Source organism: Marmota flaviventris, chromosome 9 (assembly GCF_047511675.1).
Source record: "Marmota flaviventris isolate mMarFla1 chromosome 9, mMarFla1.hap1, whole genome shotgun sequence".
NCBI lineage: Eukaryota > Metazoa > Chordata > Mammalia > Rodentia > Sciuridae > Marmota > Marmota flaviventris.
The window spans coordinates 59,888,028-59,904,700 of NC_092506.1; the positions used below are offsets into that span (position 1 = coordinate 59,888,028).

General features: G+C 42.1%; 1 protein-coding gene and 2 pseudogenes across 1 annotated transcript; 1 reads left to right on the forward strand and 2 right to left on the reverse strand.

The window, feature by feature from the left end:
- The first annotated feature begins 3,864 nt into the window (after positions 1–3,864).
- Positions 3,865–4,813, forward strand: LOC114098596 (WW domain binding protein 1-like pseudogene; annotated as a pseudogene).
- Positions 4,814–9,658: 4,845 nt separating this feature from the next.
- LOC114098311 (ADP-ribosylation factor-like protein 2-binding protein pseudogene) lies at positions 9,659–10,106 on the reverse strand (annotated as a pseudogene).
- A 5,292-nt stretch (positions 10,107–15,398) lies between these two features.
- Positions 15,399–16,352, reverse strand: LOC114098300 (olfactory receptor 52M1). Its single transcript, XM_027942462.2, has one exon. The coding sequence runs from the start codon at positions 16,350–16,352 to the stop codon at positions 15,399–15,401; it is 954 nt and encodes a 317-aa protein (XP_027798263.2).
- Positions 16,353–16,673: the final 321 nt, after the last annotated feature.

Sequence of the window (16,673 nt, forward strand, 5' to 3'; positions counted from 1 at the left end):
AAGTGTTTAAAATGACAGCCTTAACTGAAAACAGCTTGGGCCTCAAAAGCAATTTGTCAGTTCTTGAACTATGGTAATCCTAGGTACAAGGAAATTCCCATGTGATTCTGAAGTAAAATTTTTCACAAATTCAAGTATATTATAGCAGGAATCTAGATCTCTGAGGCTATCATTACATGAGCCTTCTCTTTATAAGATGAGGTATATTACCCACTAGTCCTAGATTTTTCTAGGCTTGAATCTGTAGCGGGTAACTGACTAATCTTAACCAAGGTGAGGGAGTGGGTTCCCCCCCACAGAGGGATGGGGATGGGGTAACTGAGATTTACCATGAAATAAAGACAGAACACATAGATGATGCCCCATCTCCCAGCTCTGAAACAAAAGGTAGCCCATGCTTGCCTTATTTATACCAGAACGCATCAAAGAAATTCTATGGAAAGAAAGTTCCTCGCCAGGATAGAGGTGGGGGCAGGTAAGCTTCTGGGTTCCTAGCAGATATCCAGTGCTGCATGAGACCATTAGCAGAGCTGAGGGGGAGTTCACTTGTATTTGGGTGATCTTACCCAGTGGGACTGCCGCGGGAAGTTCCAGTACTAGACCTACCCCCTCACTGGCTCCAATGCTGAAAAAAGTTCCTCTCTCATTTTACAGATGCCTTCCTGCAGACCTTAGGGTCTTTAACTATAAAGAGTTGGACCCTGAGCATTAATAGTCAAATGACAGGGCTTTGGAAACACTGAGGTAAATTACAAAACTCTAACAAATCTTTATCTGAACCTTAAGTCTCCATGTTAAGTGTTTCCCCCTTCTCACTGGCTCTACTTCCAGTGAAGTATCAAGCACTTGATAGACACTACTATTGCTCTATGTATATACATGACTGTATGAGCAATGTGATTCTGCAACCTGTACACAGAAAAATGAGAATTATGCACTTGAATCAAATGGGGTATATGTCAAGATCACTGTCATGTGTAATAAAGAACTGAAAAAAATAAAAACTAGAGCCAATTTTTTGCCTCTACTTGGTACTTTCTTAGTAAAACTTGGACCTTTATACTTGTATGCTTAAAGCCAATTAAAGGGAAAATGTTTTTGATTTTTAAGTTCACTTAGTGTCCTTGCTTTCCATCGAGTCAAACTTAGTTTTCCTATAAAATGCTTTGAACTACCTCAGACACACAATAAAAACATTCATTATAAACTTGAAGATACAACAAAGACTAAACATTGCCTTAGTAAATGATTTTAGATTCTCCATTCAGAGGTGCTTATCACATTACAAAAATTATCCAAAGACTCCCCAAGGAAACAAAGAATCTGGCAAAAATTTGGGCTAAACAAATGTGCTAATCCAGCTATTAAATAGGCAACTTTTCTACTAGGGAAAACATGTGACAAACAAATTGTGATTAGAGCATTCCACAAGACTATCATACTCTGACAACTAGTATGTCCATACTATGCTATACTGATAGCAGCTGGATGTTCAGAAGTCCAAGACCACTTGCAGACTTGCAAGTCTCTAGAAGGACTTGCAGTACTACCATCATACTCATGGTTATGGCTGATACAATATAAGAACTGGATATTAACAATCCCTTAATCTTTGCCACTAAGATTTTCAAATAACAATGTTACTTTGATATGAAAAGCTCTTATGCTTCAGTGTTCAAAGACATATCAGTTTCCATTTGCATTACAACTAGGTCCTTAAGCTTTCTACTTGGGCATGTTACTTATTGCAATCAATTTGCTAGGATCATTGTTATGGTTAGATATGTGGCATTCCCCCAAAAGCTCATGTGTGAGACATGCACAGATTTAGAGGTGAAATGATGTTTGAGAGCCCTAATCCAATCATGTGCAACCGATTAGATTAACTGACCCTAGGATGTGGGTCATTGTGGGCCTGCTTTTGGGATATTTTATATTGTGAGCTGAGCTTAGTCTGTTTCCTGGTGTGATGTCTTAAGCCACTTCCACATTTCCTCCACCATGATCAGTCTTGCCTCAAACTCCAAAGAGTAGAGCCACCCATCTATGGCTTGAGACTTTTGAAATTGTGAGCCCCAAATAAACCTTTTTTCCTCTAATTGTTCTTGACAAGTCTTTTTGGTCATGGGGGTGAAAAAGCTGACTAAAATCCATGTAAACAATTGTTAATATTTTTCTGAATAACTTTCAACCTTTATAGTACTAACAGTTTTTCCAAAATGTAAAAACCTAATTCATTGGTTTCCTATGTTGCTTATTACAGCCCCATGTTTCCTACTTGAGAAACGTGACTGATCACTGACTGTTCCAATGGAAACTGACTCATGTGTAAGGTACTTTTTAGAATTGAATAAAGTACTAAATAGTTAAGTCTTTTGGACAACTACTTGAACTTGTATTTTATCAGCGCTTATCTAAAGTTTCTTAGGATTCTAAAGTAACTAGACTATAGTTCTCATTCTCTATTTGCATTGCATTGAATACTTGAGCAAAATTTCTACCGGAACAATGTAAAACTATGAATGTTAATACAATAAACATAGTTGTGAAGCATGTTTTTAAATTTAAACAAATAGAATTAAGAACAAATTGTGATCTCAATAGGCACAGAAAGGCTTTAATAAAATTTTTTACTAGAAACTAATGGAGAAAGGAATTTTTACTTTTTTTTTTTTTCACAAATACAACATGTGACAAACCCAAATCCAACATCCCCTTAAAGGGGGAAAAGCAAAGCCTTTCCTCTAATCTGGGAATAAGCCAAGAATGTTCACTCTCACCATTCCTAGTCAATATAGTACTTGACAGCTTGGCCAGAATAACTGGACAAGAGAAGGAAATAAAAGGGATACAAATATGAAAGTCAAACTCACTGTCTGCAGATATGATGTGTACTTTATCAGCTCTAAAAGCTTATATTTTTCTAAGGAATTTGGCAAAGTAGCAGAACATAAAATCACTGGTATATAGCAGAAATTGGTTTTTTAATACTGAAATTTCTTAAATCTCATCAGAGCATAATGAAAGTCAACAGCAAGAAACTGCAGAAATAATATAAAAATTGAAGAATATACTTTTTAGATGAGCTGTAGATCACGGAAGTCAGAATCGATGATGGGGTGTTTCCATTTTCAGACTCTACAGGACATAGTAGAAGCAGTTAAAAGGGAAACTCGTAGCTAAACCTTCGTTAGGTTATTTGAGATCTGGTTTTCTATGGATGCATCTAAAAGGATTTAGTAAAACAAATGAGGCCAAGATCAGTGGTGCATGCCTGTAATCCCAGCAGCTCAAAAGGCTGAGGCAGGAGGATCACGAGTTCAAAGCCAGCCTGAGCAATGGTGAGGCTTTAAGCAACTTGGTGAGACCCTATCTCTAAATATAATACAAAACAGGACTTGGATGTGGTTCCGTGGCTGAGTGCCTCAGTTCAATACCTAGTACCCCAAAAGTGTACTAGGTATTGACTTAGTATATAACTTAGTAGGAAAGATCAGAAATAAGAGACTGAAAGAACCAGAGGATCAATAAATTATTGTTTCTCTTAGGTCAGATTGAAGAAAGCCTTTAGCTAAATATTAGAAGTAGAAATAAAAGGGATATTACAATAGATACCACTGAGGGTCATTAAGGAAATCCAGAGGATCAATATTAGAATTTTTCAAAACATCCCCTAAACAAAACTCTAGAAACTGACAAACTTCTAGAAACATGGTCTACCAATATTGAACCAAGATATAAAAAGCCTAAGTTAAATTTCTCCCAAGAGAGCTAAAGCGGGGAGAGTTAAACATGAAAAGGGAAGAAAGAGGGAGGACGGAGGTGGCAGCGCCCTGGCAGAGGAGCAGAAGGGGGATGGAGATAATGCTTCTGAGTATGCTGCTCCTGCTCCAAGTGCTGCTCAGCCCCCTGTCAATCAGGGCTGAATCCCCACAGGACAAGTTCATGAGTACCAACAATCAAAGCTACATAGATCTCACAGGTCACTGCCATGGACAGTCTCAATACTGCAACTGCTACTGGGCTCTTGGCACCCCAGTGTCTAGGTTACTGCTGGCCAGCCTTTTTGAGTCTCCTAGGAACATTGAGTTCCAGCTGGTGTGAACCAACATTCTGAGTTTGCTGTTGCTGCATTTGCTACCATCGCCAAGCCAATCACCACCTTCATGGCAACATGAAATCAACCTGATCATTTACCAGGAAGCCCACAATCGGTGGGCACTGCCACTTTACTTCAGGTTTTTTCCAAATTGGTTACTACTATGAAGTGGTAAAATGACCTCCAACTCCTCCCCCACCATACAGTGCCTTCCAGGTACAGCAACAACAGCTGCCACCTCAGTGTGGGCCACCAGGTGCCAATCCCACCAGGGGATCTCGGGGCAGAGCAGCCCCTTGTCTGGGCCCAGTAGAAGCAGCACAAGACGCCTAAGAATGGTTGATCCCAAGCACTCTGTGCCAACTGAGTAGCCATTAAAGCCCCTGGAATGGAGCTTGGTAGTCAGCCTGGGGATCTAGACCTAGGGTCCTTCATGGACAAGAATTCAGAATATAAGACTCATGCTTTGAGCATGCAGCACACTTCCCAATTGTGTAACCTGGACCACCATGACAATGACCTCAGAGTTTGAGGCTCACTGATACTCTGGATGGGCTGCTGGACTTCTGTGACAGTTGTCATGTAAGGCCTCCTGGCAATGAGGAAGTGCTCTGCCATTCCTCTGAAAAGCAGGCTCAAGAGCCTGGGCACATTCATTTTCCACAGCTCCCCACATGCGTGCTGCTCAACACCATCAATGAGCAAGACTTCTAGAAAAGCGGCTCCCCCATCTAGACTATGCTCTGCCTGCACCCAGGGACTTGGCAAAGCAACCAGTCAGGGAGATCCAAGACAAACTTTTGACTTTCAGAGAAAGTAGTACAGCTACTTTTCTGCTTTTTTTCCTACATCTTGAGGTAGTTTGGGGTACAGATGCCTCTCCCCAAAAGTGTTTAGGAGAGCTAAGAAGTCGGTTCCATGACTCGTTCCTCATCCCCACCTTGTCTTCCCCCTTTTCAAGTCATATCTCGCCTGCTTTGGTCAGATGTGTTTTTAAAAGCTCCCAAGCAAGGGGACTGGGACTGACCTGACATAATTCTTGGTGATATCGTGGATTTCTGCTCTAGTTGTAGTTTGAAAACTTTGTCTCAGTCCATATATAGACAAATCCAAGGCTGCAAGGTGAATGTTCAACATTAATTTTGGTTTTTGTGGAATCCAAAGTAGTCTATACACAATGACTTTGAATGACCTATAATGTGTCTGTGAACCCTATGCCCTATTTTCCTTGAAGATACTTGGAATAACCATCCTGTTCACGTTAACCTTAAGGCCATGTTTCAAATGTTTGGTTATTTTGTGTTTACTGAACAAATGTCTGTGTACTCAGTGTATCTGGCAGCATTGTCAACAGCAGTCCCCTGTGTTTGAGATGCTACACTCAAGGCAGAGGTTACACTCTGCTCATCAATCTGCACACTGCTCCAAGGACACTTGGAGGCCTGTATTGTAATTCCTGTTAATGGAAGTGTGCTCTGTAGCTTCTCTCTGCTACTCTTGTCTTCAGTCTCGGCACCCAGAGGATGTCTACAACTTCTTGGGACAGAAGGGAAAAATAGAATTCCAGAAAGAAGCCTGATTGGCTCTTTGACAAGCTTGGACTTGCAGTGATCCAGACAGACTACCCAGAATTTCCAGGAGGCATTGGCAGATGCCACAGTGCCATAGCACTGTCCTTGTCCAAGTTCAATGGACACAGGCTGGCATGTGTACCAGAGCACAGCAGCCTCAGATACCTGCCTTCCACCTTCCTTTTGAAATCACAACTCGCTGAAGGGTCTCCAAGGAGAACAAGTTCTACCAAAATGAATCCTTCATTCAACTGATCAAATGGATAAATCTGACCCTCAAGTTTCTTTCCCCAGCAGGGAGCTGGTCTGAATATTCACACCTGGCTTCACTGCACTGACTTACCCTGAAGTTCTAAGCCCAGCGAGGCCTCTGCTTCTTAAGTAGTGAGCACTATCTAGCCACAGCTGCTGGAGGAGTCCCTGCTCAAAGAGGGAAAAGGGGAATTCAAGAAATACTCAGGAGGTCAGAAACTTAGTTGAGTCTGGTCTTCCACATGACTGAGAAAGGGTTGGAGGGTTTGCAACAGTCCAAAGACTAGCAAATGCTAACAAATTCCTGGGAGGCACATCACTATTTTGGTTGTTGTGAATGCGTACTTGAAGCAGTAAGATTCAGCTGGTCAGATTTTTTTTTTTTTTGAGCAGTTTTAGTGATGCATTTCCTGTGCTATGATTGTTCTGAAGATGGTGCCTCTAACCACTTTGAGGAGGCCCAAATAAAGTTTAATTGTTGACTTTTCTTTGTTGGGAGACTATTCTGGGAGGATAAGCCAAGAGGATTATGTTCAAGACCAGACTCTTTTTTTTGACCTTGAGACAAGCTCTTGCCAAAAAGACTAAGTGCTCTACCACTCAGGGCCTCATGGGTGCTAGGCAAGGTAGCCGAGTTTAAGCCTCAGTACCACACATAACCACAAAAAGCACCCAAGACTAGATGGATGCTCAGCCAAATTTATCAGGCTTTTAAAGGTCTAATATGGATGCTCCTCTAACTTATAAGAGAATGAGTTTGAAAGAGTTCTTGCCCTTTCTATGAAACCAGCATTATACTGATCCTAAAACCTAATAAGGATCAATCAAACTACAAATATCCTTGACAAACAGATGCAGAAAATACTCAATACTTGAAGTAAAATTCAATAACATCAAAAAACCATACACCATGATAAAGATGTTATTCCAGGGATGCAAGTTTGGTTTAACATCCAAATCAATACGACACATAAATGGAATCGGGAGGGGGGAAAAAATTACATGGTTCTCATAGCATTCATCCCTTTGATAAAATTCATCCCTTCATGATAGAAATTATGAATAAACTACATAAAAAACATACCTAAACATCATAATGGCTATGATAAACTTACAGCCAACATACTACTCAATGTACGAATGGAGAAAAAAATGCTTCTAAAATCAGGAGCAAGACTAGTACCATATCATATTTGATATGGTACTGGAGCAAGTAGGTAAAAGTATGGATAGGAAAGGAGGAAGTTGAATCATCTGTTTTGCAGATGATTCTATACCTAGAAAACCCTGAGGAGTCCACCATAAGTCTTTGAACAGATCAATTCTGCAAAGATAGCAGGATACAAAAATCAACATGCAGTAATCAGGAGCTTTCTTACATATCAACAACTTGCTGAGAAATAAAGGAATATGATCCCATTCATAATAGCGCCTCCTGATACACTCCCAGAGAAGGGAACCCAGAGCTGGTATCCGTGGGAGGGGTTTGCCCCTTTTATAGGAAAAGAGGTATCTGGAATCTGACCAAAAGGCAGGAAAAAAGCCACCTGGGGGTACTCTGTGTTGAGAGGAGCGATTTTTTTTTTTTTTTTTTTCCCCCCAGAGGTATCAGTAACCTTGAGGAAGGGGAAGGTGCTCTGGAGGTGTTAGCACTTAATTTCCTTCTCTTGGAATTGGCACTCATCTTCTCTACCAGATCACTCACTATCTACATTGGCTACCTGTCTCTTGCTACTGTCTCATTCCCAAAAATTAAGCCTCAGAATAAACATAACTAAGGAAGGTCAAAGATCTTCACTCAATGCTCACCAATATTGTGGTAAAGAAACTGGAGACAATACAAGATGGAAAACTATGCCTTTTACCAGGGTTTGTTTCAATTCCTAACAAAACAGACATTCTCTACAGAACTCGAATGCATCAAAGCATAAAAGACCCGAATTGCCAAAGCTATCTTGGGCAAAAAGACTAAGTATTGTGATGCCTCTGGTGTTAAACTATAGAGCCACTGTAACAGCATGATTTTTCGCACTAAAATAGACATCTAGACCAAAGGAATAGAGGACCTGGGAATAAACCACAGCCATCTGTTTTTGTTAATGAACGAACCAGAAACATACATTGGAGAAGACACGCTTCAGCTCCTAGTGCTGGGAAAACTCTACTTCTACCTGTAGACTACTGAAACAGAATCTCGCCCTGTACAAAAACCAACTCAAAATGGATCAAATACCTTTAAGACAAAACCCCAACTACTTGGAGGAAAACGGGAAATGCTTTAAGATAACGAGTTTAAGATGGCAGAGTAGAGTTAGGCAGTGACTTCAACTCCTCCAAAGCCCAGAGAAGCAGTAAAGGAACAGCTGGCTGGACAGGTGGGTGAAGGTAAATGCCTCAAGATTAAATACTGGACAGTCCTGAGTTGAAGAGAACGTGAGGTTCAGTTTTTTCTTGCAAAGCACCTCACTTTTTGTACCATGAGTAAAATTTAATGACACATTAGTACAGAAACACACAGCTTATAGCTCATTCTTTAAAACCAGAAGATAAGTGAAAAGTTGTCACTCTTTTTTTCACTAAAAAAAAACAAAGTACACAGGGGAATTGAACTGTTTTTTCTTTCCAGGGATGTGACATAAGTTCTCTGGTCAGTACTGAACAATGTAGTAAACCACAGCTGACACACGACCAGTAAAGCTGTCCACAGCCGCTGCCTCATGCTGAGCTAGACCAGTGAATACCATCTTGGCAGGAGATTGTGACGGGAAGAAATGGCAGTCTTTATCTACCCTAATAAACACAAACAACTGGCTTACACAGAAAGGGTTTTAAGCCAACATGCACAAACACACCTGACATGCCATGATGCAGGGTCACTTTAGCCTATTACAGCACACAGCAGACATTCACTGCTGCTGAAACGGGTGCACCAATGTGAAAAGCATTTTTACCTTTTAAAGCACTAATGACTAAAAAGCACATAGCATATAATACTTTGATCTTTAGGTGGATAATCATGGAAGTTCCAAGATCATATCCAGTAAGTTTGCCTGAGTATTCATCTATAAAAATATATTTTAAAAAAAAAGCTTGAAAGAGACTTCTAGAAACAGTAGGACTATATCAGGACCAACAGACAGTGTTATGAGGACCGTGTGTGTTAAGACTAGGAGTTGACTTTCACACATACCTTTTTAGGTAAAGGACATCTCTCTTGGTGGGCCCCACAGCCAGACAAGCTGTGATCAGAGGAGACGCAGAAATCGCAGAACAGGCAGCTGGCTCCAGTAGCTCCCTAGATAAATACTCCCAAACAAAAACACCATTGAGGTTGAAGGACTGAAACTATGACCCATGTTATTTTAAAAAAAAAAAGTCTGCACAAAGGACTCGGGCAAAGCCTTCTGGGAAGAGGAGGGTTCATGGTTGTGGTTATGCACACCAACATGTAGCGGGGAAGGGCCCCCAGGTGTAATGGCTGACCTGGGCCTGATCAAAGGAGCCTGACCCAAGCACCTGAGGTGACTAGTTGGGGAGAAGTACACTAATACAAGATGGCGTGTCAGGAGAAGTGGGTCCAAAGGTCCGGTCATGTTTCTGACTTGTCAATACTTAACACAAACCAAGGGCTGCAGAACAGTCTTTCTGAGATGGACACTTCTGTTGTCATTAGCTGTAGTCTGAGTCTATCAGACTGATGTCCAGAATGTTCCTGTTCACTGCCTGGACGTGGGACCTAGTGCCGCAGACTGTCCTGGGAAGCTGGCATAGAGGATGATTTGCACAATGAAGTCGTCACTAAGCCACTGCTTAAGTCCAATCCCCAGCCTTTTCTGCTCTTTAGTCCTTCTTTAAAAGCCAGAAAATCCGTAAATGTGAGCAGCATGTCGCACATGTCACCAGCCACTTCATCTTTATGGTGCTGTAATGTAGCTGTGAAAGTCACCATGTTAAATCAGGACTCGGCTCCAGCAGCTGTTCTTCAATATATTTTTCCACCAGAGAAATATATTCGTTAAAAATGGGTGTGTAGATGGGTTTATTCTCTCCTGTATCTTCAAACTCCTGGTAGTACTTGTTACAGAGAAACTTCATGGACAACTGGAACTCGTCATCCATGAAATGTCCTCGAGATATTCAACCACAGCATCAAATTCTGCATCGGATGCAGAGAAGGACAGCGCGAAGCTCTTCCTCTGGGGCGTCCATCGCTACCGCGCCAGCAGCCACCTGCGTGGGCAAAGGGGCCTGTTGGCCTCCTATCCCGCTCGCAGCCCTGGGCCCAGCCTCTGTCCTGCTCTGCAGAGCCCATACTTGCATGGAGGGCACAGCAGCCCGCCAGCCGGGAGGAGGCCTCGCCGCCCAGGCCACAGGCCACCCAGGGCCCAGCCGGCTCAGCGCTCACTCACAAGGCTCGGGCTGCCGCAGCTTCGCACCAGTTGGGCCTCCTCAGCCAGCGAGGCCGGCGCAGCCACCGCCTCGGGTCCAGACATTGGTTACCGACCTGAAGCGGAGAATAAGGACAGTTACCTCCAAATCCGGACCAGGGGGAGAGGCAAGAGGGGAGGAAAATCGCATAAGCTCACTTCCTTAACAGCTGGAAAGAAATGCAAACCAAACTAAAACATGACAAGAGAGCAATCGGGGAAGGAAATCAAACAACTTAACACACTGTGGACATGCCAGACGTGACATCCATTTTGAGTCCAGAGCTGACCAGCCTTTCTAGGAAAAAAATCAACACGGCTTATCCCCTACTTCCAGATCACAAAATTGAGACATACCATTGCAGAGGTAATTCCATTCTAGAAGGAACTTCTAGAGAGATCTACTAGATGAAAACTTACTGAAACTCTTTCACCATGGACAAGGGGGAATGAGGTGGAACAAACCCAAGAGCTGGTCACTTCCAGGAAGTGCTGGCCTAACAGAGCCCTGCATAGTCTCCATGGGAACTTGGGCAGAGATGGCAATAAATCATGGGCATCCCCTCCCAAGGACAGTGAGGGGTTATTCCATCCAGGAAAAACTACCATAGTCCTTCCTTGCTAAGGGGAAATTTAGAAGAGGAAGATTAATGGAATTAACTATAAATCTTGTCTGTTAAATATCTGAGCCACAACTATTACTACTTCTCTCCTACTATTTGGAGTTCCCTTCACTCAGTTGTCGACATTGCAAATAATTTTGGCTTACCTGGAGTGACTCAAACTTTCATATCTGAGCAGGATGAACCCATGGTAATCATTTTGAGAATGTTATACATTATACTAACAGTGACAGTGGGGCAGTGGAGTACCAGACAGTGTCCAAGTATATGACATGGCTTTGGTACATGTTTAATAGTCTTCCCTGTGTCTACTATATAAAGGCAACCTTTCATCTTCCCTACTAATCAAGGCCAGTTGGTGCTGGTAGTATGACTCAACAGTTGGTCTGACATAGCTGTCGTCAGGATACTGTGGACTACTGTTTAACTTGTAGCTCAATGGGATCCTTGTCCTCTTGACCAGAGTGAACCACCTTTGAAAACCAGGAACTCCAAATCTGAGTCAAGGGCTTCAGGAGCAGGAAGTAAGTTTTCTAGTGGCTCATTGAGAATGAGATTCTTTCAACCCCTTTGTTCCTAGTTCAAACTTGTCCAATGGATTCCTTAGCATCATTTTGAGCATCATAACTAAATGCACATACTACAGCATCAAAGATGGTGCTAGCCTTTTGTGAAATGTTGTCTGAGCTGCTTTATCTGTGTTTAGAAAGTTAAACAGGCCAGCTGCTTCCAGTTAGTGAGATAATGAAATGCCATCAGTGAATTCCAACGTTGTAATCTCTACATATCATTTTGTATAGGACGTCCTACTTTCTTTATACTACAGGCAAGGGTTCCAACTTGTCATAGATCAGATGTTCTTGAGGCCCCCAACAGGAGTGCTGGCCAAGGATCTGGACAATAAAGGCAAATTCACACCGTGGAAAAAGTACATCTAACAAATACGAAGTACTGGCTCTAAGAGGCCCGCTGTAGTCAACTAGCCATCAAGTGGCCTCCTGGAAGAGTAATGTATCTGGGTTTCAGCATTGATGGGTTGGACACTGAAATGTGGCAGCAGTAGCCAGTCAAGTTTGGTCAGTCAGCTACTGATTGGGCCCCCACATGGTCTCCTTCAATGTCTTACCAGTCCATACAATAACCCATTATACCAGTCCTGAGGTGACCACTGAAGGCTTACTAGTGGCTCTATTAGTTGCACTACTTCAGCTACTTTGTTTCAGTACCTCTTCTGGCAGGTGGCTTCCAACAAATGATTCAGACCCAACTCCCATCTGCCTCTATGCCCCTCTCCCAGACCTCCTAATCTAGTCTTGGAGACCCTGACCAGAGCAAAAAGATGCCACTGCCCAGAGACTTCAACTGACTCTTATCTTGGGTGCCTCATGGAAAATATACAAACGGGTATAGTAACCAAAATTCTTTCAAATTCTTCACTTTCCTGAATGCTTCTGCCATTCTTCTTAGGCCAGGATTTGCCAACACTTCTGTACAGTTCTGGCCTTTTCCTCCATCTGGCTGTGTAAGGAAGACTGGTGCAAATGTTAGATGACCTGAGTCATGGATACCTGCTCATGTAACTTAACCTGTTGCTCCTGTTTTTATCCTAGACAAGTTACTGCAGTCTTAAGACTACTGGACCCATCTGACTTTATGATGTGATGAGTAAGATGAACCCAATTCACAAATGGATAGTTCTAGATACATAATTGCTTGGTGCTCCATGAACCAAATTCCAGGAGTTATTTCTCAAGACCAATGTAGTTCCATGAGCTCCATCCTTCATCTTTTCCCACCAGTAGTAACTCCAACACACGAGTCTGCCAGTTATGAAGACTTAAATATCACTACTACTTATAACAGCCTAGACCTGCTAAAATAATTTTTCTTGCTCTGGATCCATGCAAAATTTGAAGTCTGACTTCTGGCTTATGGGCCAAAGCAGAATTCTTACACAAATACTGTTACCTGCAGAATTCAAAGGCTCACCAGGCCTTATTAACAGACACAAGGTTTTTTTCTTAGTGCAAACACCCTGGTATAACCCTGACCATTGGACCTATAAAATACTAAAGCAGTAGGTGCCTGAAAATTCTTGGTTTGCCTCACACTACCCATAGCATCCTTCACTGTGGCCTTCACTACACAAATCGCCTCTTGCTGAACCCCTGCCATCAACATACCATTGATAGATCACCGTTCTATGGACTAACCTATAGTACATGGCAGGATAGTTAAAATTTTCCTGAAACAAGTAGTAATTTTTATATCCCATAGAAAAATAGTTGTCATCCCACTTGGGATGCTTTTATTTTACTATTTTGGTGGGGAGGGCCATTTCAGGCCAGAAATCTCATGAAAATGACAGTATAATAATTCTAACTAAATACTAGCTGATAAGAGAAATGACCACTGGATGGGGGTGTAGAATAAGAATACAGTGAGTTCTCCAACACTATTCTACCTGTACTCTAGAGTCCTTACTTCAGTGGAACTATGCAGAAATACCATATTCATGATATCAATATCAACTCAAACTGTTCAACAATCTTTTAATGTCTTGGTAATCATTTCACCCATAGTACAATGGCCTGGGTAAATGACCATGGGAAACTTTGGAGAACTAGAGTAATGACTATGGTATGATAGACATGGCTTTTCTTTTTTTTTTTTTAAAAAAATATTTATTTATTTATTTTTAGTACTCGGCAGACACAACATCTTTGTTGGTATGTGGTGCTGAGGATCGAACCCGGGCCGCACGCATGCCAGGCGAGCGCGCTACCGCTTGAGCCACATCCCCAGCCCCTAGACATGGCTTTTCAAGGTCCTTCTACCTAGTGATTCAGTTTAATCTTTAATGAGTTCTAGATACAAAAAGAACAGATTCAGAAAACCAAGAGATTGGTCATGCCAATGAAGTTACATTCTTGCACCTTCTGATCTTCTCTTGCATTGTTATAAATGGTAAGCAGTCTTGCTGGCCGCCCATCTTTATATTGTTCATTTCCCAGCTTAGTACTCCATTTACTAATTCCACAATCCTGGATTGAGCCTTCTTGATGTTCCCTTTTGACCTTGCCGGTTCTTAACCCCAAGAAGTTATCCATGAACTTGACAGTGCCCAAAAGACAGCACTTATGACCCCATCATACCCTAGTTATCAATGTACCTATGTCTGACTGCCTCTGCTACCATGAGTTATAATTGCCAGTGAACTATTTAATGGTGTTGGTACCCATGTCCACAGATCATTCATGAAGGCAGTTGAGACTTTCATGACTTAATTCTCCAAAGCATCTTCTGTCCTTGCATAACATGTTATAATGTATGTTACAATATGCCCCTTCCATTTCTTCTTCCTTATAGAACAACCTAAGCATTTTTGCTTTGCCAACCACTAGCTAGCTATTGCCACTTTTTTTCATACCCTAGCAGTGAGTTTGTTCCATTTCCTAGGGTCCTTGCCAGGGTAATAAATCCCATGTCCCGAGAAAGTGCCTCCCAAAGTTCAATTAATTTTTTTACTCGGTCTTAACAATCTAGCCCCCTTGACTGATCCTCAAAATCCAATCCTAAGGATTCTTTTCTCTTGCCAGCATGCTCATGAATTCTAAAACTGATTCCATTATATACTTACTGATCAGCCCTCCTTATCTCCAAAAAATATGCTCCTTAAACCCTGCTTATCAGGCTGGCAGCCAGGAAGGAAGATGAAAGCAACAGCAACTATTGAAGATACTTTTTGTCTCACTAAAGTGTTTCCTTTTGCTAAGGAAAGTCCAAAGCATTTGGACAGTTCCCCCCCGACACACACGCTTCCCATAAGGCAGTCACTTCCTTCATTTCCCTTCATTGAGTCAATAACTTGCCAGGCCACATTCTCTCATGGGTGGTGTCGCCATACCTAGTAGGCATGCAGATCAGTCTTCCAGTACACTACAATTTTTATTAGAATAAGCAGTTTTGGCAGGATTCCAATTGCTAACATTAATTCAATCTTGTAGTTAAGGTGACTTTGACCCAGTTTGTAGGATTTACTTTAAAAATATATATATAAAGTATATAATAACATAAGCCTCCTAGCTTGGTGTTTGAAGACTTGAGTAACTTTGTATGTGGTTTATAAAGCAAGGGTCTTGTCTCAGTTTTACATATATAAAACACGAACAATAATACTTGATGTCAGGATACTTGGAAGAAAAGCATTAGAAGTGCTGGAAAAACGTGCTTATTACTGGTGTCATTGTCATTGCTGGTTGTCTTTGTGGTTCAACTATCCTCTGATCCTGACAAATATCTTCTTAGTATTTGAGTTTACAACTCTAAAAGTTGGGCCTAATATCTGACTTGAGTTTCACAAACGGGAAGTGGTCCTCCATATTTAAATGATGCCTCCATGAGTATGAGAGGAAAGAAGTAGCAATTATTTCATCTTAGTTCCTATCTTTAGGATTTGAAAAATCCTCTCTCGTATCTGCTTAGTCCGGACAGAATACACAATAGGATTGAGGATTGGGGGAATGAGGAGATAAAAGTTGGCCAGCAAGGTGTGGATTGGAGGAGGCACTTGGTGACCAAACCTGTGAATGAGGGAGGAGACGGCAATGGGAACATAGAAGATCAGGATGGCACTAATGTGAGAACCACATGTCCCCAGGGTTTTAAGCCTGGCCTCGGGGGTGGCCAGCCCCATCACAGCCCTGAAAATCATCACATAGGAAGCAGCAATAGCCACAGAGTCCAAGATCAATACCAGAAAACCAATGGTCAGTCCATAGACATTGTTGATTCTGCTGTCGCCACATGCCAAGGTGACCACAGCCATGTGTTCACAGTAGGAGTGGGAGATGATATGAGTTTTGTAAAGAAGCAGCCGCAGGCGGATCATCAAAGGTAGAGGTCCGATGTAAAGAACTCCTCGGAGGAGAGCAGCCAGCCCCAAACGACCCACCACTGAGTGGGTGAGCACTGTAGTGTGACGTAGTGGGTTGCAGATGGCTACATAGCGATCAAAAGCCATGGCAAGGAAGATGCCTGACTCAACAGTGGCAAAGCAGTGAATAAGGAACATCTGGCTCAAGCAGGCATCCAAGCCAATGTTGCCAGCACCAAACCAGAAGATTCCCAGAAGCTTGGGTATAGTAGAAGTGGAAAGAACCAGGTCAATAATAGCCAGCATGCACAAGAAGTAGTACATGGGCTGATGCAGGCTACGTTCCACCCTTACCACGGCCAGGATGGTGATGTTCCCCACCACAGCCACCAGGTACATGGAGCCAAAGGGGATCGAGAGCCAGATTTGCAGGGACTCCAGACCTGGTATGCCCAGGAGCTGGAAGGAGCTGGGCGCTGAGCAGACATTATGAAAGGTGAGCATGGCTATTCATAAACAAACCTTCTCACTTGTGCCCTAAAATGCAGCAGGACATTTTCCCCTGGAAGGAAAAGATGATAGTTTTCTTAGGTCATGTAGCAAAAAAAATCTACTAGATAAAACTCAAAATAGTAAGTTTATAAGAAACCAAAGTATCCTACACTCACAAATGCCTTTTGCACTACAATGAATTTAACACAAATATTTGAAATGTGTATTTTTGTAGCATGACCCTCAAGGAATGATCTTGTGTCGATAAGTTAACCTAAGATAATATGTACCCATTTGTTTACTTACCTCTGTAGGTATGCTCTGAGGGGGCTG

What these genes read in the sequence shown, in the direction of transcription:
- LOC114098300 (XM_027942462.2), bottom strand. Translation starts at nt 16,352, where the DNA reads ATGCTCACCTTTCATAATGTCTGCTCAGCGCCCAGCTCCTTCCAGCTC.